At 56.2% G+C, this 22,873-nt stretch overlaps 1 protein-coding gene across 3 annotated transcripts; it reads left to right on the top strand.

The window, feature by feature from the left end:
• Positions 1 to 4,674: 4,674 nt before the first annotated feature.
• On the top strand, positions 4,675 to 19,579 carry PRX (periaxin). 3 transcript variants are annotated; one of them, XM_055552766.1, is made up of 7 exons: positions 4,675 to 4,712; positions 8,794 to 8,837; positions 8,921 to 9,019; positions 9,155 to 9,283; positions 11,556 to 11,712; positions 14,917 to 15,113; positions 15,721 to 19,579. In XM_055552766.1, exons 4-7 carry the CDS (start codon positions 9,257 to 9,259, stop codon positions 19,372 to 19,374), a joined length of 4,035 nt encoding a protein of 1,344 aa, XP_055408741.1. In that variant the 5' UTR covers positions 4,675 to 4,712; positions 8,794 to 8,837; positions 8,921 to 9,019; positions 9,155 to 9,256; the 3' UTR covers positions 19,375 to 19,579. The 3 variants fall into 3 exon arrangements, with proteins under 3 accessions (XP_055408741.1, XP_055408740.1, XP_055408743.1); XM_055552765.1 differs by lacking the exon at positions 4,675 to 4,712 and having other exon boundaries at positions 8,590 to 8,837; XM_055552768.1 differs by lacking the exons at positions 4,675 to 4,712; positions 8,794 to 8,837; positions 8,921 to 9,019; positions 9,155 to 9,283; positions 11,556 to 11,712 and adding an exon at positions 12,144 to 12,631.
• The last annotated feature ends 3,294 nt before the right edge of the window (positions 19,580 to 22,873 follow it).

Below are 22,873 nucleotides of genomic sequence, written 5' to 3'. Positions count from 1 at the left end.
GCAGTAAGGTAAGTGATGGAGCTGGAGGGGTTGGTAGGGACCAGGGCACACAGGCCCTGGCTGGGAGACTTTACTCTGAAGGCGCTAGGGTAAAGGAATCTAGGAATAAATGGATCTGTCTGGCTGCCTTGTGTACCAGGGGGTGGGAGGTGATACAGGAGGCCAGGAGCCGAGGGGAGGCCATAGAGAGACAGATCAGCCTTGGAGAGGGGAGGGAGGGGAAGGCAGAGCTACCAGAGAGGACAGCCTGTAGAAGTGAGTAGAAGCTGCAGTGGAGGACGGGCCTAGGACAAGATCCAGGGCTCTAGCCGGGGAACCTGGGGCTACTCTATGATGGTGACCAGGTCTGGGGTTGACACTGAGGCCAGAGAGGGACACCCTATGGGTGCAAGGGACTAGGGGGACACTCAGGGGCAGGTATCCAGGCAGCTGCCCCCCTCCCCAAACCCCGGGGACTGGAGCTCAGTAGAGAGGGCAGGGGACAGGAGCAGGAGTAAAGGATGGGGGTGAGGGAGGTAGTTTCCCTGGGCTGCACTGGGTGGGACCTGACTCCTGCATGGCTCAGATGGGTGGGGAGAGGGTGGTCCCTGAGCAGCGCCCTCCATGTCCTTCCCCAGCCCTGCAGGATGTCCTGTGTTTACGGAGGTGGCCTTGGCCAGAACTGGGACACTGGTGCCAGCCCCTGAACTCAACTTCCCATGGCCACCCCACCCCCCACCCCAGGGGGGAAGGAAAAGCAAGAGACAGAGAAAGGGAGACACAGAGAGAGTGAGAAGAGAGACACAGAGAGAGAGAGACAAGGAATGAGGACAGAGACAGAGACAGAGACACACACACACAGAGACCTGTCACTCACCACACAAAACTCACAGCAGGGACTTCCCTGGTGGTCCAGTGTAAGCATCTGCTTTGCAGTGCAGGGAACATGGGTTCGATCCCTGCTGGGGAAATTCAGATCCAACATGCCACAGAGCAACTAAGCCCATGCGCCCCAACTGCTGAGCCCACACGCTCTGGTGCCCATGTGCCGCTTCAAAAGATCCCGCGTGCCACAACTGAGATGAAGATCCCACGTGCTTCAGAGTTTGATACTGAAACTCCAACTGAGAATCTTAACTTATTTACTTAAGCAACTGTAATATTTAGTGGAATATATGTAACTTTGTTCTGTATTTTCTAAGTCTCCTGTAAATGTATTATCATATTTTCATAGTTTAAAAAAATAAGATAAAAAGTAAAAAAAAGATCTCATATGCCTCAACTAAGATCAGATGCAGCCTAATAAATAGAGAAATATTAGAAAAAAAAAAAAAAAAGCCTCCAGCAAACTAGGAAAGAAAGCTTTCTTTACCTGCTAAAGGGCAGCTACAAAAAACATACAGCTAATGTTATATTTCATGACAGAGGACTGTGCTTGTCTCATAAAATCGGGGATAAAGAAGGTTATCTGCCCTCCGAGACATGGAGAGGGACCGGATAGCCTCTGTCTATCGGTACAGTACCAGCCTCTCTGTCTGCCAGAGTAGCAAGCAGTGAGTTTTCTTCCTGGTTCTAGCCTGGCCTGTTGGTAGATTCTTTCCACCCTCAGTTATTAAAACTCAGCTCTGGCCTCGTCCCTCCTGCAGGTGCCCAGGCTGGGCAGGACAAAGTCTGAGGCCCTCCTCATGGCCCTGCTGACTGTGGCCCTTCCCTCAGCTTCCCTTTGCTCTCACACTCACCAGTTTCTCAAAGGGGCCCTTTGCATGGGATGTTCCCTCTACCTGAAACCCACTTTCATGTATCCACCACCCGCAGCTTGGCATGAACTCCTTTGTATCCTTCAAGTGCCAACTCAAATGTTGCCGCCTCCAAGAAGCTCTCCCTGCCCTTGCTGATAGTATCAGAGTGTCAGACCCCTCTTACAAACTTGGATCCTTTTCTCAGAGCACTTAACTTAGTGTGTAATTATACACTCGTTTCAATTATACACTCATTTAGTTGCTCACTTCTTTAGTGTCTGCCACCTTTGGATTGACAGTCCCATGAGGGCACAGTCACCGCTGTGTCCCCAGCATCGCCCAGCCCAGGGATGGATTGATTCAGAAGAAGTGTCTGCAAATAGCTGGTGAATAAATGTATAAGTGAGAAGGAGATGCAGATGACAGGGCATATGTGACCATAGAGACACAGCCATGAACAAGGACATGGTTCTTGGCTCCAGAGAATTTCCTATGTGCGAACCTCTGTCTGGATTCAGATCCTTTACATGGGCTGTTCCCACTGCTCATAAAACTTTTCCACTCCCTCTTCTCTCTCTCTCTCTCCCTCTCTTTCTATTTTTTTTTTTTTTTTTTTTTTTTGACCCACTGTATAGCTTGAGGGATCCTAGTTCCCTGAACCATTGGTTGAACCTGTGCCCCCTGCAGTGGAAGCTCGGAGTCCTAACCACTGGGCCGCCAGGGAAGTCTCATACCGCCTCTTCTCTTGCCTAGATCCTATGGGTCACTCAGGTCTCAGCTCACATGTCCCCTCCTCCAGGGAGCCTTCCCTGACCTCTCCTCCTGGGCTGCAGCAGGTACACTGCCTGGGCTCCCCCAGCAAGGCTCTGATCTCTCTGTCTGCAATTGCCCCATCCCAACCCTGGCCACTCTGGGTTGGTCTCCCGGTTGGACTGTGAACCCTGTGAAAGCAGGCCCAGGCTATCTTGGTCACACTGTGTCCCCAGCACCATCCAGCCTGGGGCTGGGCACAAGACCAGTGCTCATTGACTGTTTGCTGACTTTGGATAAAGGACTGCTCCCTCTCTCCCTGCTGGTGCTTTGCCCGTGTTCCTCCTCCCTCCTGGAAGCTTCTTCCCTAACCTTTTACCTGGCTTCTTCCTCCTCAACCCTCCAGTTTGACCCCAGAAGTTGTGTCCTGAGCCTGCCCTCTGTGGTGAATTTAGATCTGACAGTGTCTCCAGTGCCCAGCAAAGGGCCAGCCACCAAGGGCTTGTGAAGATTTATTGAATGAATGAATGAACCCATGAATGTTTGAATGAATCAATGAACGAACCCATGCATGTCTGAATGCATGAATGAATGAGAGAGAGAGAGAGCGTGCGCCTGCAATGGGGGTAGGTCTCCTTGAGCCCATCAGTAGCCCTGACCACACCATGCCTTCCAACTTTCCCGGGAGGAGGGTTCTAGCTGGGTTCCACCACACCCAAACCTTTGGTGGCTGCCAGGCCTGGAAGGCATTTCCCAGAGCTCAGCACATTCCTGCCTTCCCCGGTGGCTGAGAGTGGGCAGGGGGCATTTCGGAGAGAAGGGAGGAGGCCCCTGGCATTCTGGGATACTGCCAGCCAGTCTCTGGTCCCTCAAGCCCCTCGGGAGTGGGCCCCAACTGCTCAAGGTGGGGAGGGGGCTGCTGAGGGGCCAGCTAAGCTGATGTGAAAGGTGAGGGTGCCCCCTCTGCTGAGGGCCTGGAGGCCGTGCCCGGGTGGACAATGGGCCAGAAGCTGCTGATGTGCATTTTGGGGGTAATCCCCGGCCTCAGCCCAGCCCTGGCCCCAGGCTCTGGCTCAGAGAGCCAGGAGCATCCGAGGCAGCGGCCGGGTGGGTGTGAGGGGCATGTGGGAATACCTATGCTCCCTGTGCCGCCCCCCGGGGTCTGGTGAGTCAGGGCCGGCTGGGGGCCGGGGGCCGGGGGATCAGGGTGAGGCCTGGTGGCCTTGGTTTGGGAATTGGGCAGATGTGGGTTCAAATCCCCGTGCTACCTATTACCTGAAGTGGGTGACCTTGGGTGTCACTCCCCTCTCTGAGCCTCCTTGGCTGTTATATGAAGGGGACAGAGCATATTGCAGGGTCTTGGTGGTCCTGGAGAACTGTGGTTGGATCCCAGCTCCAGCACTTTCTGGATTTTTAACTAAAAACTGGGCCTTCATCTGCCTGTCTTGCATCCCTGATTCCAGGGGCCAAGCTTTGGGTGCCCAGCACGGTACATGATAGATATCCCCCCAAGTGGCAACTCCATTAAACAGAGAAGTGGGGCTCCCTAGGTCCAGTCTCACTCAAGCCAAAAATCCGCTGACGAGTCTAGCTGGTCCCCTAATTTGTTTGAATAATACAAAATGCGTATAAGTAGCAGTCACTCCGTGCCAGGAGCTTTTGAAAGTTTTTTGTCTCTTTTCACTCATTTTATCTTCACAACAAACCCATAAGGCAGGCACTTCTGTGATCCTTGTTTTAGAGATGGAGAAACTGAGGTGCAGAAAGATGCCATGAGTTGCCGAAGATCACACAGCCAGGACACGGCTGAGCTGGGATTTGAAACCGCATTAACTGGGAGAGAGAGTGGAAAGAGTTTATTTTTAGGGGCCCCAGGAACCAGCAGGGCCATGCCTGGGCCTGGAAGCCAGGGAATAGTGTTGGTAGGAGGCTAGTCTCCCATGGTACTAGCAACCTGTCAACCCCAGGATCAGGGCTCACAGTGGAGGTCTCAGCCCAGGTGAGGAAGAGCAGCTGTCTAGGCTTCTCCTCTGTGGCTCCCACCCCCTGGCGGGTGGATGTGGCTGGGAGAAGGGGATGTTTGTTTCCCCACCACCCACCCCCTGGTGATGTCATACCTCGGCAGCCAATGGCTGGGGTCTCCCCCTCCTCCCCCTCCCCATTCCTTTTCCCCCCCAGCCTGGGACCAGGACTGAGCAGACTGACCGGGACCTGGGAGCTCTCGAGGTGTCTGGAGGCCTAGTGGTAAGAGATCAGCCAGCCAGTTCCCATCCTGGCCAAGCTAAGAAGCTGTGGGAATGAGACCCAGGATCTTGGGAGGGTCTGAGAGGGTGCCTGGAGCTCAGGAGGCTGCAAGGTGTAGGAGTTAAAGGTACAGACTTTGAAACCAGACTCTGGGTTCAAATCCCAATGTTCTCTTCTTTCTGGCTGTGTCGCTTTGGGCAAGACACTGCATTCATTGTGCCTCTGCTTTCTCACCTCTAAAATGGGCTGATGGGACTTCCCCGGTGGTCCAGTCTTTCTGTGCTTCCACTGCAGGGGCACAGGTTCCATCCTCGCTGGGGAAGTTTCGCCTATCTCAAAGTGCAGCCAAGAAAAAGGCAGGGGGGCGGGAGGAGCTGATGGAAGCCACCTCACAGGGCTGACAGGAGAGTAAATGAATGGCTGCTTATAAAGAGTTGGGGGTGGGACAGGCTTTTTGGTCCCTGGAATAGAGCACTGGGGAGGCAGTGCTGATCTTGTTGGTTGGAGGCTGGTGCCCAAGCTGGATCTTGTCCCTCACCCAAAGTTCCTCTTTGGTAGGGGAGGAAAGTGGGGTCACTGTGGGCAAAGGCTGGATATGAGACACTAAGATACTCAGCCCCCTGCTTCCCACACACAACTGCCTTCAGAGACTAGTTTCTATTACTTGAGCTCTTATACTGTATACTCCGAATATTCTAAGCACCTGCTGTTATCTCCTAATTCCTCAAAGCCACTGTTACTGGCTCCATTTTACAGAGGAAGAAACTGAGGCCCTGAGAGGTGAAATTCAAACCTTGCCCAGTATTCAAACCAGAGGAGTGCTGGAGCTGGGCCTAAATGAGGCACCCAGAGGCCACTGCCAGAATGCCTCCCCCTCCACATCACTAGATGGCCTCAGATGATATTTGGGGGCCTGGATGAGTCAGGTCAACCCCTCACCACCCCCCCCCCCTGCTCCGCCACTGCAAGGGCTCCAGGTCACTCTGGTCTTCGGGGTGGCTGAGGCTGTGAGTGGGGACAATTCTTAAGTGATGTTGGTGCCAGGCATGGGTGAGTGGAAGAAGGTACAGTGAGGCAAAGCTGGGGGCTTCCTCAGCAGGCCCAAAGCTCAGCTGAAGGGCTCAGGGTACAAATGACACCCAGAAGGGCAGGAGTGACATCTTAAATGAGCATCTGAGTTGTGACTTCCCCAGGGAGGTGTTGTTAGGATTTAATGAGCCCAGGCAGGGAAGAATCTTTGCACATAGTGAATGCTCAAGAAAGGGGATTCTCAGAATTCTGGAAGCTCAGGAATGGATCAGGGAAGTGCCGCAGGAGCTCAAGAAGTCGGCAGTTAGCCTCTGGAGAGTACTGCCTAGCCTTGATTCCCCAGGGAAGCCGCATTAGAGCTTCCCCTAACACAGGTCAGGCCCGCCCCCGGGTACCTCCCTACCCCTCCTTCCCCTGCCTAGTGGGACAGCCAGAGCTGGGAACAGAGAGTGCCCGGGGTTGTGGGGTAGCTGGTTGGGGGGGGCTTCCTTCCGAAGCTGCTCCCACCCAATCCCACCCCAGGAGCTGGGTACGTGGCTCAGGAAGGGCACAGTTGGGCTAAATATAACCTGGGCTGGGCAGCCGTCCCGGGCAGGGATGGAGAAACTGGTCACTCTCTCTCTTGCCCCCACCCTGGCTGGGTTTCCGGTGCCAGCTTCTGGGTGTGACCTTCTCTGGCTTGTCCTGGACAGGGCGCTTGTGGCCCTGGAGATCCTCCCCTCCGTCTCTATCTCCTGCAAGTACCAGGCTTCTCTCACCCACAGCTCAGGACACTACCTTGTATCAGGGACTAAGAGTTAGCTTTTCAGACCGGGGCTCAAGTCCCAACTCCATCACTGTGATATCCCACACATCTCTCTCTTTTTTTTTTGGCCATGCCCCATGGCTTGTGAATGGGATTCCCCGATGGCTCAGTGGTAAAGAATCTGTCCACCAATGCAGGAGCTACAGGAGATGCAGGTTCAATCCCTGAGTCAGGAAGATCCCCTGAAGGAGGAAATGGCAATCCACTCCAGTATTCTTGCCTGGAGAATCCCATGGACAGAGGAGCCTGGTGAGCTACTGTTCATGGGATTGCAAAGTTGGCTCCATCTTAGCGACTAAACAACAACAACGTGGCTTGTGGGATCTTTGTTCCCTGACCAGGGATTGAACCTGGGCCCTGGCACTGGACTGCCAGGGAACTCCCTGTGATAGCCCATCTCTTAACCCACATTTACTCATCAGTAAAATGGGGTACCATGAGGCCACAGCCATAAAGTGTCTGCCTGGCCCAGTGTTGGCACTGAGTCGCTCTAAAAACACGTTTCTGGCACCCTTGATCACCTCTGCCAGCCCAACTTCTGCCTCAACTGTTTTGCTGCCTAGGCCTCCTCCAGTGCTGAGTCACCAGTGCAAGTTAAGGTGCAGAGTTGGGGGTCAAGGGCACGGGTCCTAGCTGTATGACCCCAGACAGGTCACTTTCCCTCTCTGAGCCCCAGTTTCCAACCCTAAAATAGCCTCCACATCCAGAGTGATTTCAAGGCCTAAGGGGGCCAGCATAAGGCCCAGTCTAGAGGAAATAACCCGGATGTGGGTGTCAAGCCTGCTGGGAGGGCCTGGGGGCTCACAGGGGAGGCCAGGGAAGGACATGGAGAGCCAGAGAGGAGCCTTCTGACACCGGGGGGTTGTGGTGGCGGAGGGAAGACAACCAGTGGAGTGGGTACAGCTGGAGCATGAGGGGGTCTCTGTGTCCTCTGTCTCGGCCAGTGGTGGGCTATGAAGGGCCTTTGTGTGGCTGGGGGTGGGTGGGCAGGGGTGGAATGTGACTGAGCACAGCAGATGGGCCATTGTTTGAGGGAATGTGCCGCGTGAGGCCTGACCTTTCCCTGTGGAGTGGGGGTTGGTGGGTTGGCATGCCAGGTGGGGGCCAGGAGGACAAGGCTTGGAGGAGGGACAGGATCAATCTCCCTTCCCCCAGGAGGGTCTGTCGGCGGAGACCCCAGCTCTGCCTCTTTCTCACTGGGCCGTGTGACCTTGAATGAAGTTCTTGGCCTCTCTCCGGGGTTAGGGTTTTCTGCAGTGAGGTGGGAAGTGAAGGTCTTAGCCTAGGACTGGCAAAGAGTTACCACACAGTGCCCATTAGTTATTAGCATCTGTAGAAGCAGCTGGAGCTTTCAGACAAGTTAAAAGTCCTGGCTAGGCCATCTGTGACTCAGGTGAGTAACTTTCCTCCTCCCAGTCTCAGATGTCTTCTCTGTAACAAGCTCAATAATTTTATTTTTTGGCCACACTCTTCAGCATGTGGGACCCAAGTTCTCTGGCCACAGATCAAACCTGTGCCCCCTGCATTGGAAGGGTGTGGTCTTAACCACTGAACCACCAGGGAAGTCCCATGCCCAATAACTGTATTGATCTCACCAGGGTGTTCTGAAGTCCACATACCCTGACCCCTGTGGGATATTTGAAACAAGATCAGGACCACAGGAGGTTCTTAGTGATAATCATGGCAAGTGCTTATGAAGTGCCTACCAGGTGCCCAGCACTGTATATTTACAAATACACGTGACGCTCTAACTAGCCCTGGGAGGTAGGTGCTCTCATTCTCCCCATTTTATAGATGGGGAAACTGAGGCACAGAGAGGTGAGCTGATTTGCCTACCTGGCAAGTAGAGGCAATGGTTTTACAGTGAATTTGGCCCCCTTGGTCAGCCGAGGTGGTTAACATAGGGATGGTGCTGTCAGAAAGGCCTAGGAGTTATTCCTGGCTATACTACTGCTTCCTGTCTAGCCACATCACCTTGGATTAAGGTTTTTGGAGCTTCAGGTTTCCCACCTGCACTTTGGGGACAGAGCACCCTTTCTTATCCCCAAGCCATGCAGCAGGCTATGGAATCTTAGTTCCCCAAACAGGGACGAAACTCTTGCCCCCTGCAATGGAAGCGTGGAGTCCTAACCACTGGACTACCAGGGAACCTGTGGGGATAGAGTAATGACAGAGTGCAGGAAGGGTCAGACACTCAGGAATCATCAGTAGGGTCAGCGACAGTAATGCTCATGTTATTCTTCTTAGAGCCCCGGACCCAGAAGGCTCAAGGAGCTGGAGGTGACCCTGAGGTGAGCACTGGCTGGTGCCACATGCCCCTCCCTGCCCTTTCCTGGCCTGCCTGGAGCCTCCTGACCTGGTCTCTCCCTGGCAGGCAGCAAGACCCCAGAGGAAAGGCGCAAGCCCTGCAGACGACTGTGCGCCACCCCGGGCTGGGCTCCTGTTAGGAGGGGGTGCTTGTGCTCAGGCAGCGGTGAGAGGACATCTGGGATTGGGGCGGGGGGGCCCTTCTCCCCGTCTCATACCCACCCTGACCTCTCCCTTTAAGCCCGGCCTTCTCCCCCATCTTCCCCTGGATAGCCTCAAGCCTGCATCCCTGACCCCACAGGCTCAGAGGCAGCTGCTCCATGCAGAACTGAAGCTGGTCCTACAGCAGAAGGGAGAGAGGAAACCGGAGGAGCCGGGGGCTCAGGGGACTCCCAGCAGCACCATGGAGGCCAGGAGCCGGAGTGCCGAGGTGAGTACCCTTCAAAGGGGACCTGCGGGGCCTTGGTGAGGGGCACTGAGTAGGGTGGCACTGAGGCACTTCTTGGCTTCTCTGCCTCAGTCTTCCCATCTGTGAAATGGAGACAGCAACAGAGACTGTTATAGGTCACTGTGAGGGAAAGAGAAATTAACATTCATGATGTGCTTAAGACAGTACCTGACACAGACTAAGATTCCAAGAAGCTAATTCATTGAGCATGGTGGTGGTTTAGTCTCTAAGTCATGTCCAACTCTTGCAACCCCATGGACTGTAGTCCACCAGGCTCCTCTGTCCATGGGATTTCCTAGTCAAGAACACTGGACTGGCTTGCAGTTCCCTTCTCCATGGGATCTTTCCGACCCAGGAATTGAACCCATGTCTCCTACATTGCAGGTGAATTCTTCACCGACTGAGCTACAAGGGATAGGATCATACTGGAATTCTGTTAATACTAAGCTAAAGAAAATAGAGTAGAAAGCCTCTTCATTAGAAGAGGCAGAATGGTGCAGGGGTTAAAGACATGGCCTTTGGACCTATGGGCTTACATCCCAGTCCTACCACTTCAGCTGTACAACCCTGAACAGACGACCTGACCTTTCAAACCCTCAGTTTCACCATCGGTGAAATGGGGCAATGGTCCCCATCTCTGAGGGTGCTGAGGACTCACACTTGTCATTTGCCCAGGGCCTGGTACCTGGCCTCCCTGAATGTGAGCAGCTTTCACTGTCATGGAGACAGAGCATAGCACTGACTGCATCCTACTGGATGCCAAGCATACAGTGGGTCTCCTTTTATAGCAGCCAAGCTGAGGCTGAGGGGTGGCAGACACGGGGTAACATGCACAGAGGTCCCTGCCTACAGGACAGCTTATGGGCTCTGAGGTCACACCCCCGAGGCTGAGGCCCCATCCCTGAACTGCCTGTGTAGCATCAGGCAGTCACTTCACTTCTCTGGACCTTTGTGTCCTCCTCTGTCACTGCCCAAGCTGTGTGGAGGATGAAATGAGACACCACACATAAAATACTTGGCCCAGGGCCTAAGGATGGTGGTGATGGTCATGCTTTTCCCTGTTGCCCCTACCGCAACTCTTCCTACCCCTTCTCACCATGTTCTGCCCAGCGCTCTAGTCCCGGGGCCACTGCTGTGGAGCATCTGGGCAAATTTGCTTTCCCTTCTCCAAGTCCTGGGCTCAGTTCTGGGCTCAACGCCAGTCTGTGCCAGCCTCAAGACACTGCCCATTACAGTATCCCCTCACATCTCTGTTGCTTCAATCACAATCAGAGATTCCTTCCATATACCCATGTCACCCAACTTTACAGGAGGGAAATGGGCCCAGAGAGGGCACAGTTCTCCTCTAGAGACACACAGCAGAGTGCATTCCTGGACGCGTTGTGAAACTGAGGTCTTTCACTGTCTCTTCTGGGAAGCCTGGATGTGGATCCCACAGTGCACTGCTGGGCCAGGGCCAGGTCAGCACCATTTACAGTAAATACCAGGCATACCACGTCTGCCAGTCCACCCCTCATTACCCACGCACGGCCGCTCTTCACTAGATTCCCTCTCCAATGGGCGTTATGCAGGGCTTGGGGTCACAGAGTACACAATAGGACAGTCACACATATTCAAGCCTTCAAGGAGGCCAGGCCCACCCCCACCCCTTCATACCGCACCCTTTCTTCGGGACCCCATCCTCAATTCCACCCCTATTCTGCCGTTGTTAAAGCCCCTCCCCATAATTCAAGCCCGTCCATAGACTACGGGTCCCTTCCGCGCCTCCACGGACACACTCTAGCCACACCCCTTGCCTATCTTTGGCCGCTCCTCTCCGGCCACTGTCCTCTATCCGGTCGCGCTCCAACCCCTAACCCCGCCTCCGAACTGACCACGCCCCCTTGGCAAACAGCCCCGCCCTCACTATCAGGCCCGCCTCTCAGGTTCAACTCAGGTTCCCTCTGGATTCCCCATCCCATCCCTCCTCTATAATACCGCCCCTCGCCCCGCCTCTCCCGACTGCGGCCTTCGGGGCTCCCCCAGGCCAGTGAGCCGGGAGACCCATTGAACTCTTCCGTGGTCTCAGCGAGCCGCCCTCGCGCTCACTTAAAGGGGAGATGCCGGCGAGAGTGGGCCCACACGACCGGCTTGAGCCCCGCCTGGGCGCCTGTGCCCTGAGGACCCGGTTAAGAGCTGCTTTTAAGCGCGATGGCGGGCTCTGGGCGAGGTCCGGCCCCAGCGCGCCATGGCGACCCCTCGCCGCTCTCCACAGGAGCTGAGGCGGGCGGAGTTGGTGGAGATCATCGTGGAGACAGAGGCGCAGACCGGGGTCAGCGGCATCAACGTAGCGGGAGGCGGCAAGGAAGGAATCTTCGTCCGCGACCTGCGTGAGGACTCGCCAGCGGCCAGGAGCCTCAGCCTACAGGAAGGTGGGAGGGGTGCGGGCATGGGGTGGGGCCTTCCTGCGGGGGCGGGAATCTGCCCTAGGGCCCGGGGCCGGGAGGCGGGGTTAAGGGCTAGGGGCGGGGCTTTGTGTGTCTTGGTTTCGTGGTTGCTCAGATACCGGCTCTGGAGGTTCATTGTCTCCCAAATCTGCAGTTAACTATCTTGTCATCTTTCTGTGACCTGGTTTTCTCACCTCCAAAATGGGACTTACTCTAGTACATACCTCATAGGGTTATTATGTGGATTAAATGACTCAATATTTGAAAACACAGCATGTAACTTAAGTGGCACATGGTAAGCACTATATAAGTGCTAGTTATAGTTTGGTTGTTGGGGCTGAAGAAAAGAGGCGGAGTTAACAACTTGGAGGGAGTGGCGAAGAGAGCTTAGTAAGGGATATTTTAAGTAACATGGATGAGGTTGATGATTTATTCATGCAACAACTATTTACTGAGTGCCTTCTATTTCCAGATGTTATTCTGGGTGCTTGGGCTACTGCTGTGAACAAAACAGACAACACTCTCTGCGCCTATGAAGCTTACATTCTAGTGAGGAGAGACATGTTTAAGCAAAATCTGTGAAATACAGAGTACATTATATGTACATAATTCATGGAAACATAATGTAAAATATTTAGTACATTAGAAGGCCATGTATGCTTATGGAAGCTAGGAAGGAAGCTTTTTTAAGCTTTTTAAGTAGGCTGAACCAGGAAGGGCAGAAAGGCCTGAAGGAGGTGAGGGAATGAGCTCTGTGGCCATCTGGAAAAGCATTCCAGGCAGAGAGAACCAGTGCATCTGCCCCAAGATGGGCGAGTGCCTGGTTTGTTGGAGGAACAGCAAGGAAGCCAGTGTGAATGGAGCAGAGTTAGTGAAGAGTAGAGTAAGAGATGAGGTCAAAGAGGTAAGAGAACGGGTAGTTTTTCGAGGGCTTAATGGACCATGGGGAGGACTTTGATTTTTAATCAGAAGTTGTGAGTGAAGAAAGAACATAAATTGACCATATTGAAATGCTGTATTAGCAGTAGACTGTAGGGGGCAGGATGGGGAGCAGGGAAAAAGTCTCCCGTGATTATCCAGGTAAGAGACTGGTGATTTGTTGTTGTTCACTAGCCAGGGGAAGGGATAAACAGAGAGTTTGGAATCGACGTGTACACAGTGCTATATTTAAAATATTAACAGATAACCAAAAAGGACCTACTTTATAGTACAGGGAACTGACTCTTTGTGACCCTATGGATGTGAGAGCCGACTCATTGGAAAAGACCCTGATGCTGGGAAAGATTGAAGGCAAAAGGAGAAGGGGACAGCAGAGGGTGAGATGGTTAGATAGCATCACTAACTCAGTGGACATGGATTTGAGCAAACTCTGGGAGTTAGTGGAGGACAGGGATTGGTGCTACTTGGAGCCAAAAGAGTGTTATTGGAGGTGAAGACAAGGGTTTGGATTCTGGATATAATCTGAAGGAAGAGTCTTCTGGACTGGATATGGGATTGTTGGAAAGAGAGGGGTAAAGGATGTGTCCAGGAATTCTTGGCCTGAGAATGGAGTTGGTAGCCCCACAAATGGGAAACCCTGGGGCTGGAGCGTGTTTGGAGAAAGACCAGGAGTACAGTTTGGACCTGTCAAATGAGAGCTGTACACCAAGGCGGAGATGTGAAGGGATATGTGAATCTAGGATGGATGTGGGGAGTGCTGGGCTGGAGAGACACAGTTGGGAGTTGTCAGTATCTTTAAACTCCTGAATCTGGGTGAGCTTCCCTAAGGGATAAGTAGTATGGAAAAGAGGAGAGGTCCAAGGCCTGAGCAGGCTCTCTGGGACTCTGTGTCTTTAAGAGGTCTGGGAGATAGGAGGAATCATCCCTGGAGGCTGAGAAGAAGCCCCCAGGGAGGTTCCAGAGGGTTGGGCACCCTGGAAGCCAAGCCGAGCAAGTAGATGAAAGAGAGAGAGTGAAGCTGGGTCTCAAGCAGGGGTTTAAGTGGATGAAGTCTGGGACTTTACTGCTGGACTTAGCAGCTACACAGAGGTCACTGTATGAGACCTTGAGAGACCAGTTCGAGGCTCTGGGAGGGGGGTGTCAAAAGTATGATTGGAGAAGTGAAAATAACGCAGTCAGACAACTCCATGAATTGTGCTGTTAAAGTGAACAGATAAGTGGGGCAGAAGTTCCAGAAAGAGTGAGGTCAAGGCAACCTTTCTTAAAAAAAAAAAAGAGTTATTTTTGGCTGTGCTGAGTCTTCCGTGCCTTTTGAGGGCTTTCTCTAGTTGCGGCAGTGTGGGCTACTCTTCACTGCAGTATGTGGGTCTCTAGTTGCAGTGGCTTCTTCTGTTGCAAACACAGGCCATAGGCGCAAGGGCGTCGGTGGTTGCAGCACATGGACTCAGTAGTTGTGGCACAGGGGCTTAGTTGTTCCGAGCCTTGTGGAATCTTCCTGGACCAGGGATCGAACCCATGTCCCCTGCATTGGCGGGCCAATTCTTATCCACTGAGCCACCAGGGAAGTCCAAGACAACCTTTCTTATGGGTGAAAGAGTGATATGTTCTTTTCTGATGACAATATGTAGAAGAGAAGGACAAATTGATGATGATGTAGGGAGCAAGAGGAGAATTGCTGCAGTGTGTCCCTGAAAAGGTGGTGGAGAGATTGACCCGAGCTAGGAGTGGGGTTGGTTTATCCCTAGGACAGATGGAGAGTAGAGAAAATCGCCACAGGACCAGGGAGGGTGAGTAATTGGGTGGGGGCTTCTGGAAGTTTTCTTCTGACTGTTTCTCAGTAAAAGAAAGCAAAATCAGTGTTTGAAGTGTGAGGTTCGGGGAGGGGAGTAGAAAGGGGAGAGGTGCGGCAAATGGGCTTGGATTTGCTCTGAGGGAGGCAGGGCTAAAGCCTAGGCCGCGGCTTTCTCTAAGTGTCAGAACCTCAAACAGGGAAGAACTTTGCGTCTCAGTATCCTGTGCTCTTGGAGAAGGGCATGGCAACCCACTCCAGCATTCTTGCCTGGAGAATCCCATGGACAGAGGAGCCTGTCAGGCCACAGTCCCATAGGGTTGTAAAAAGTTGGACACAACTGAAGCGATCGAGCACGCACTGCACGCGGGTATAGGCGGGGCTCCAGGGAAGTGGGCGGGACCAGGCCTGGGCGGGGCCGGACGATGCCCACGCCTTGCCCACCTCCACCTGGCCTACAGGGGACCAGCTGCTGAGCGCCAGAGTGTTCTTCGAGAACTTCAAGTACGAGGACGCGCTCCGCCTGCTGCAATGCGCCGAGCCTTACAAGGTCTCCTTCTGCCTGAAGCGCACTGTACCCACCGGGGACCTGGCCCTACGGCCCGGGACCGTGGCCGGCTACGAGATCAAGGGCCCGCGGGCCAAGGTGGCCAAGCTGGTACGCGTGCTTAGCCCGGCCCCGGCCCTGGACTGCCCCAGCGATCCTGTCTCTGCGCCGTGAGCCCCATTGCCCCACACCTGTGGGCCAGCCTTGCCCTCTGTCTCATCACTAACCCAGCGCTAATCCCATCCACTGCCTCCTGTTCTCTGCCCCTAAACTCCTCCCTGGGGAGGGGGACCCACCCACCCAAACCAGGATCCTCACCCACCAGGGGTCCTGAACCAGAGAGGCCAGGTTCAGTCAAGCCAAAGGGTGGCTCACTTACTGCTGAGTGACCCTGGAGGAACTTCTTTACCTCCTTGGGCCTCAGTTTCCCCATCTCTAAAGTGAGGGTATTGGGGAAAATGGTGGACGAGGAGCCAGAAGTCTTGGGTCACAGTTTATACACCCCTGGTGATGCACTGTAAGAGTCTAGATTAAAGTCTTTGCCTTCCTGGACAGTCATGGTGACATGACAGGCAGGAAGTGGGGATGGTGCTTTGGAGACAAGATGCTCCATCCAACACATACCCATCCTGGTGAAATGACTGCATGGGGCTTTCCCCCTGTCCACCCTAGGCCTCCCACTGTCCCACCGCCTCCTGCCTCTCTCCTCTCTCCCCAGAACATCCAGAGTCTGTCCCCTGTGAAGAAGAAGAAGATGGTGATGCCCGGGGCCCTGGGGGCCCCTGCAGACCTGGCCCCTGTTGACGTCGAATTCTCCTTTCCCAAGTTCTCCCGTCTGCGTCGAGGCCTCAAAGCCGAGGCTGTCGAGGGTCCTGTCCCAGCTGCCCCCACCCGCCGGCGCCTCCAGCTGCCTCGGCTGCGGGTCCGAGAAGTGGCCGAAGAGGCCCAGGTAGCCAGGCTGGCGGCCGCCGCTCCTCCCCCCCGGAAGGCCAAAGCAGAGGCCGAGGTGGCAGCAGGACCCCGTTTCACAGCTCCCCAAGTGGAGTTGGTTGGGCCCCGGCTGCCAGGTGCCGAGGTGGGTGTCCCCCAGGTCCCAACCCCCAAGGGGGAGGCGGCCCCTGCCGTGGAGCCTGCGGCTGTAGGGATCCAGGTCCCCCAAGTGGAGCTGCCCTCCTTGCCCTCGCTACCTGCTCTGCCCACACTTCCCTGCCTGGAGACCCGGGAAGGGGCTCTGGCAGTGACGGTGCCCACCCTGGACGTAGCAGCACCTACAGTGGGGGTGGACCTGGCCTTGCCTGGTGCAGAGGTGGAACCCCGAGGCGAGGTGCCTGAGGTGGCCCTGAAGATGCCCCGCCTCAGTTTCCCTCGCTTTGGGGCCCGAGCAAAGGAAGCTGCTGAGGCCAAGGTGAAGGGGCCCAAGCTTCGAATGCCCACCTTCGGGCTCTCTCTCCTGGAGCCCCGGCCTGCTGTCCCCGAAGCTCCCGAGAGCAAGCTGAAGCTGCCCACCATCAAGATTCCCTCCTTTGGTATCGGGGTCTCGCCGCCAGAGGTCAAGGTGCCCAAGGGGCCTGAGGTGAAGCCCCCCAAGGTCCCAGAGGTCAAGCTCCCCAAAATGCCTGAGCCAGTCCTTCCAGAGGTGCGACTCCCAGAAGTGGAGCTCCCGAAGGTGTCAGAGATGAAGCTTCCGAAGGTGCCAGAGATGGCCGTGCCTGAGGTGAGACTTCCAGAGGTGCAGCTGCCAAAAGTCCCAGAGATGAAGTTGCCAAAGGTGCCGGAGATGGCTGTGCCCGAAGTGCGTCTCCCAGAAGTACAGCTGCCGAAAGTCCCAGAGATGAAACTCCCTGAGGTGAAGCTCCCAAAGGTGCCGGAGATGGCCGTGCCAGAAGTGCGTCTCCCAGAAGTGCAGCTGCCGAAAGTCCCAGAGATGAAGCTGCCGAAGGTGCCCGAGATGAAATGCCCGGAAATGAAACTCCCGAAGGTGCCGGAGATGGCCGTGCCGGAAGTGCGACTCCCAGAGGTGCAGTTGCCGAAAGTCCCCGAGGTGAAACTCCCCGAGGTGAAACTTCCCGAGGTGAAGCTCCCTAAGGTGCCAGAAATGGCCGTGCCGGAAGTGCATCTCCCAGAGGTGCAGCTGCCGAAAGTCTCAGAGATGAAGGTCCCCGAGGTGAAACTCCCCGAGGTGAAGCTCCCGGAGATAAAACTCCCCAAGGTGCCGGAAATGGTCGTGCCGGACGTCCACCTCCCACAAGTGCATCTGCCAAAGGTGTCAGAGATGCGGCTGCCAGAAGTCCAGGCGCCCAAGGTCCCGGAGGTGCATCTGCCGAAGGCACCAGAAGTGAAGCTGCCCAAGGCTCCAGAGGCGCAGCTAAAAGCTGCCAGGGTAGAGGAGGCGGAGGGCATGGACTTCGGCTTCAAGATGCCCAAGATGACCTTGCCCAAGCTAGGGAGGGCGGAGTCCCCATCTCGGGGCAAGCCGGGTGAGGCAGGCGCTGAGGTCTCAGGGAAGCTGGTGACACCTCCCTGTCTGCAGCCAGAGGTGGGCAGCGAGGCTCGTGTGGGTGTCCCCTCTCTCACACTGCCCTCGGTGGAGCTAGACCTGCCGGGGGCCCTGGGCCTGGAGGGGCAGGCCGTGGCCGCCGAAGTGGGCAAAGGGGAGCAGGCAGAAGCAGCTGGGGTCGGGGAAGTTGCTTTCCGGTTGCCTTCCGTGGAGATCGTCACCCCACAGCTGCCCACACTGGAGGAAGGGCAGGCAGAGGTGACAGAGGCGAAAGTCAAGCTCTCCTCCAAGTTCTCCCTGCCCAAGTTTGGACTCTCGGGGCCAAAGGTGACCAAACCAGAGGCTGAGGGGGCAGGACGAGCTGCCAAGCTGAAGGTGTCCAAGTTCCCCATCTCACTCCCCAGGGCTCGGGTGGGGACCGAGGTGGAGGCCAAGGGTACAGAGGAGGCAGGTCTGCTGCCTGCCCTCGACCTGTCCATCCCGCAGCTAAGCCTGGATTCCCATCTGCCCACGGGCAAGGCAGAGGTGGCCGGGGCCAATATCAAGCTCAAGGGGCCCAAGTTCGGCCTGCCCAAGTTTGGGGTCAGGGGCCGGGACACTGAGGCAGGAGAACTAGTGCCAGGGGCGGCTGAGCTGGAGGGCAAGAGCAGGGGTTGGGATGGGAAGGTGAAGATGCCCAAGCTGAAGATGCCCTCCTTTGGGCTGGCTCGAGGGAAGGAAGCAGACATCTCGGGTGGGCGAGTCAGCCCCGGGGAAAAGCCAGAGTCCACAGCTGTGCAACTTAAGATCCCCGAGGTGGAACTGGTTACTCTGGGGGCCCAGGAGGAGGGGCGGGTAGAGGAGGAGGCAGCTGGCAGCCGAGGACGGCTCGCAGGCCTGCAAGTGTCCCCAGCCAAGCAGGTGGGCACTGAGGCCCAGGACGGGGGGCTAAGGATGCCGCTGGGCATCTCCCTGCCCCAGGTGGAGCTCACCGGCTTTAGGGAGGCCACCCCGGGCCAGCAGGCTGAGAGTTCGGCCCCTCCAGCAGAGGGCACAGCAGGCTACAGGGTCCACGTGCCTCAAGTGACCTTGGCTCTACCTGGAGCCCAGGCGGCGGGTGGCGAGCTGTTGGTGGGCGAGGGTGTCTTCAAGATGCCCTCCGTGACAGTGCCCCAGCTTGAGCTGGATGTGGGGCTGAGCCGAGAGGTGCAGGATGGGGAGGCTGCCACCAGTGAGGGTGGGCTGAAGCTGAAGGTGCCTACGCTGGGGGCTAGAGCTGGGGCTGGGGTTGAGGGGCCGGACGACCAGTCCGCAGGGGCAGAGCGCACCTTCCACCTCTCCCTGCCTGATGTGGAGCTCTCCCCACCCGCCGTGGGCACCCACGCTGAGTACCAGGTGGCAGAGGGCGAGGGAGATGCTGGACACAAGCTCAAGGTGCGGCTGCCCCGGTTTGGCCTGGCACGGGCCAAGGAGGGGGCTGAGGAAGGTGAGAAGGCCAAGAGCCCGAAACTCAAGCTGCCCCGCGTGGGCTTCAGCCAGAGCGAGGCGGTCAGTGGGGAAGGCTCCCCCAGCCCCGAGGAGGAGGACGCGGAGGGCGGCGGGGAAGGGGCCTCCGGGCACCGAGGTCGCGTCCGAGTCCGCTTGCCCCGTGTGGGCCTGGCTGCCCCTTCCAAGGCCTCCCGGGGGCAGGAGGGCGAGGCAGCGCCCAAGTCTCCCAGCGGGGAGAAGTCACCCAAGTTCCGCTTCCCCCGGGTGTCCCTAAGCCCCAAGACCCGGGGCGGGAGCGGGGACCAGGATGAGGGTGGATTCCGGGTGCGGCTGCCCAGCGTGGGGTTTTCCGAGACGGGCCCTCCAGGCCCCACGAGGATGGAGGGGGCTCAGGCTGCTGTCATCTGAAAACCCCTGAGCAGAGGGAGACCCCCGCCCCCGCCCCCGTCTCATCTTTCCCACCCCCCACCCCTTGTTCTGTGTGTGAGTTAACTAGCACTAACCCTCAGAAGGCTGGGAGGTGGGCGACTGACCAGGGCAGGGCCAGGGTGGCCGTGCCTGGCTCTTTGGCAGGAGTGCCTATGTCTTGCCAAGTCATGTGAATAAAATAATCCAGAGGTGGCTCTGTGTGGGGTCTCCTCTGTGTGCTCGCGTTGCAGGGGTGGAGTGTGGGGGGTGGGGGGTGGGCCAGAGAAAGGGGTCCCTTGAGGTCTGGCCTGAAGGGGTCCTCTGTGCAGGGAGACAGCCCAGAGTCAGGAAGGCCTTGGTGTGGGCCTAGTGGGAGGGGGGCTGTCCTAGTCCTTCAAAATTCTCAGGGGCCTCTGAGCTGGGGAAGTGCCCCAGCAGAGCCCAGGGACCCCTGTGCTGGAGACTCCACATGTCCTTTGGGGGCCCCTCCTGCCAGGACAACCCCAGGAGCCCTAAGGGCAGAAAATGCTTGCTACCCCCTGCCCTCTGCTGGCTGCCTCCGCACCCTTACTCTCCCTTTCCGGCCTGGCTGGTTTGACTACCGGTCCACCCCTGCCCTACCCAGGGAGGCCTTTCCCGGCCCCCTCTCCAAGCTCCCAGGTTCAGAACCTCCACCCCATGACACCTTAGGACTAAGTCCCAGGATTGCCAGCCCATATTGGGGCTGGGCCTCGCCTCCCAGGGACCCCTCCCCACTCAGGATCTAAGGCCCCACCAGGGTCCCCATTTCACCGAGATGCCCCAGGTAAGCTGTCCAGGTGCGACTCTCCCGATGATGCAGCTATAACCGCCACTCTACTCTCGTCACGTCTCCACCCTCCCATTCTAGAGGAAGAAGGGCTGTGCCTTTGAGTTGTCCCAATGAGTATGCGTGTGCGCCTGCTCAGTCACTTAGTCGTGTCCGACTCTTTGTGACCCCATGGACTGTGGCCTGCCAGGCTCCTCTGTCCGTGGGATTCTCCAGCCAAGTATACTGGAGCTGGTTGCCATTTCCTCCTCCAGGGGATCTGCCCGACCCAGGGGTCAAACCCGTGTCTCCTGCCTTGGCAGGTGGATTCTTAACCACTAGTGCCCCCTGGGAAGCCCTGGGTTGTCCCAGTCTCCTCACTTAATCCATCACCTTCTTCCTTCAAGCTGACACCCCTTGGGTCACTACCCATCACATGCTTCCTCTTCATCCCCACCAAATGTAGCATGAGATACCTATATTCCTGGTGCACACCCCTTGCCCAGCCCCCTAGCATTTGGGGGCTTTCCTCCCACCACGGTTGACTGTCAGTGTCCTCAGTCCATGGTCACGTTCAGGGCTGCTTCTGTCTCCTATGTTCTGACTTCTCAGGATTCCTTCCTCCTTTCTGAATACTCTCTTCTCTCTCCTACCTCCTCCATCTCCCTCAGGCCCCTTGGGTCCTCAGGGCTCCTCCCAGGCCCTCATCCACCTCCTCACCCTCCTTGGGCCCCATCACCCTTCCCCCGGCTTCCACTCCTCACCTCTGTGCTGACAATTCTCAAAGTCTCTCCTGGGTCCACATGGGCCTCCAGTGCCTGTCTGCATCTCTGCACACCTCCCCTGGCATCTCCTGGACACTAGGAAGCAGTGACTGGTGGTTCAGAGCTTGGCTCTAGAACACACTGCTCAGGGTCAAAGCCTGCCTCTGGCACCCACCTGAGTGACCTTGGGCATTTTTTAAACTTCTTTTGGCCTCTATTTTTTCTTCTATAAAATGGAAGTATTAAGTTGCATACTGTAGGGACTTCCCTGGTGGTCCCGTGGTTAAGACTCTGCACTCCCAATGCAGGGGCCCAAGTTCGATCCCTGGTCAAGGAATAAGCTTCTGCATGTCACAGCTAAGATCCGGCACAGCCAAATAAATTAAAAAAAATAAAAGATGCATATTGTGGGGAATTCCCTGGTGGCCTAGAGATTAGGGTTTTGGGCTTTCACTGCTGTGCCCCAAGTTCAGTCTCTGGTTAGGGAGCTGAGATCCCACAAGCCAGGCAGCATGACCAAAAAAAACCATACATACATACATATATATATATATGTATATATATATATATATAGTGTAAGGATCAGAGAAGGCTTCTAAAGCATTCAATATGTGTTTTAATGTTTCAGTGTTAAACTTCCTAAAGTCTGCTCCCCTGAACTGCCAATCCATGTTTCCGTCCCATTGTTATCCAGGCCAGAGCCCTGGGCCCTGTCCTGCACGGCTCCTTCCTTTGCCCATAACCGGCCAGTCCCTTGGCAGGTCCTCCTGGCCTCCTGAGTGTCCCATCCACCTGCCTCCCCCGCCTCTCCCACCTGGACTCTGCTGCAGTCTGGGGGCTTCCACTCTTGCCCCCTCCAATCCACTCTTCTTCACACAGTAGCTTTCTGACACTCAAAATCTGACCCTGGGGAGTTCCCTGATGGCCTAGTGGTTAGCATTTGTCTCTGTCACTGCTGTGGCCTGGGTCTGATCCCTGGTCGGGGAATTGAGATCCTGCAAGCTTTGAGGCCAAAATTTAAAAATAAGTAACTAAATAAAATTTTCAACCTGCCTTTTTCACTCAAAGTCCTCCTGTGGCTCCCCAGGGCCCTCAGTTGTTGGTGTCTAGTCACCAAGTCGTGTCCGACTCTTTTGTGACCCCATGGACTGTAGCCCGCCAGGCTCCTCTGTCCATGGCATTTCCCAGGCAAGAATGCTAGAGTGGGTTGCCATTCCCTTGTCCAGGGGATTTTTCCAACCCAGGGATCGAACCCACTTCTCTTGCATTGGCAGGTGGATTATTTACCAGAGCCGCCAGGGAAGGCCAGTGCTCTCAGAACAAGGTCCAGACTCCTTAGCCTGGCACTCAAGATCCTTTGCAACCTGGCCTCGCTTTATTCACGCTGCCCCCTCTCCAGGGCAGCCACAGGCAGGGGCAGGGGTTTTCTGAACACAGACACACCCACAAATCCCCCAGCTTGGGAAGCCTGCAGCTCCTTACCTCTGTTTAGGAATGTCCCATTGCTCTCTGCCCAAGGCCCATGTTCAGGGTCCCTTCTCTTTCGACCTTTCACCTCTCCAGCCTCTCCAGGGTTCCGCCCCTGGGCGGGGGAGGGGGGGCCCTACCTGGCACCCCACCCCCCCATTCCAGCCAGGGGCTAAGGTCTCCAACAACAGAACCAGAGCCACTCAGCAACGCTGGAACCCATTCGGGGGGGCCTGGGGCCCCTCATCCCAAGCCAGGAGGGCTTTGGGGGAGGGGTGCGGCCCCTGGCAGACTCACTGTGTGGCCCAGGGGTCTGGGGGTTGCCAGGGAGGTGGGGGCGAACCTTGCAGGGCAAGGCACGAGTGCGGTCCTCTTTACCCCACTGTGGGGGCCTTGGGGCCAGTGTCGGGGCAGGAGGCCTCGGAGGCAGAGCCCGCGGAGCAGGGGTGGCGGCAGGCCGACGTTCAGAGGCAGGGACACC

Source organism: Bubalus kerabau, chromosome 17, assembly GCF_029407905.1.
Source record: "Bubalus kerabau isolate K-KA32 ecotype Philippines breed swamp buffalo chromosome 17, PCC_UOA_SB_1v2, whole genome shotgun sequence".
NCBI classification, from domain to species: Eukaryota; Metazoa; Chordata; class Mammalia; order Artiodactyla; family Bovidae; genus Bubalus; species Bubalus kerabau.
This window is presented reverse-complemented; position numbering and strand designations above follow the sequence as displayed.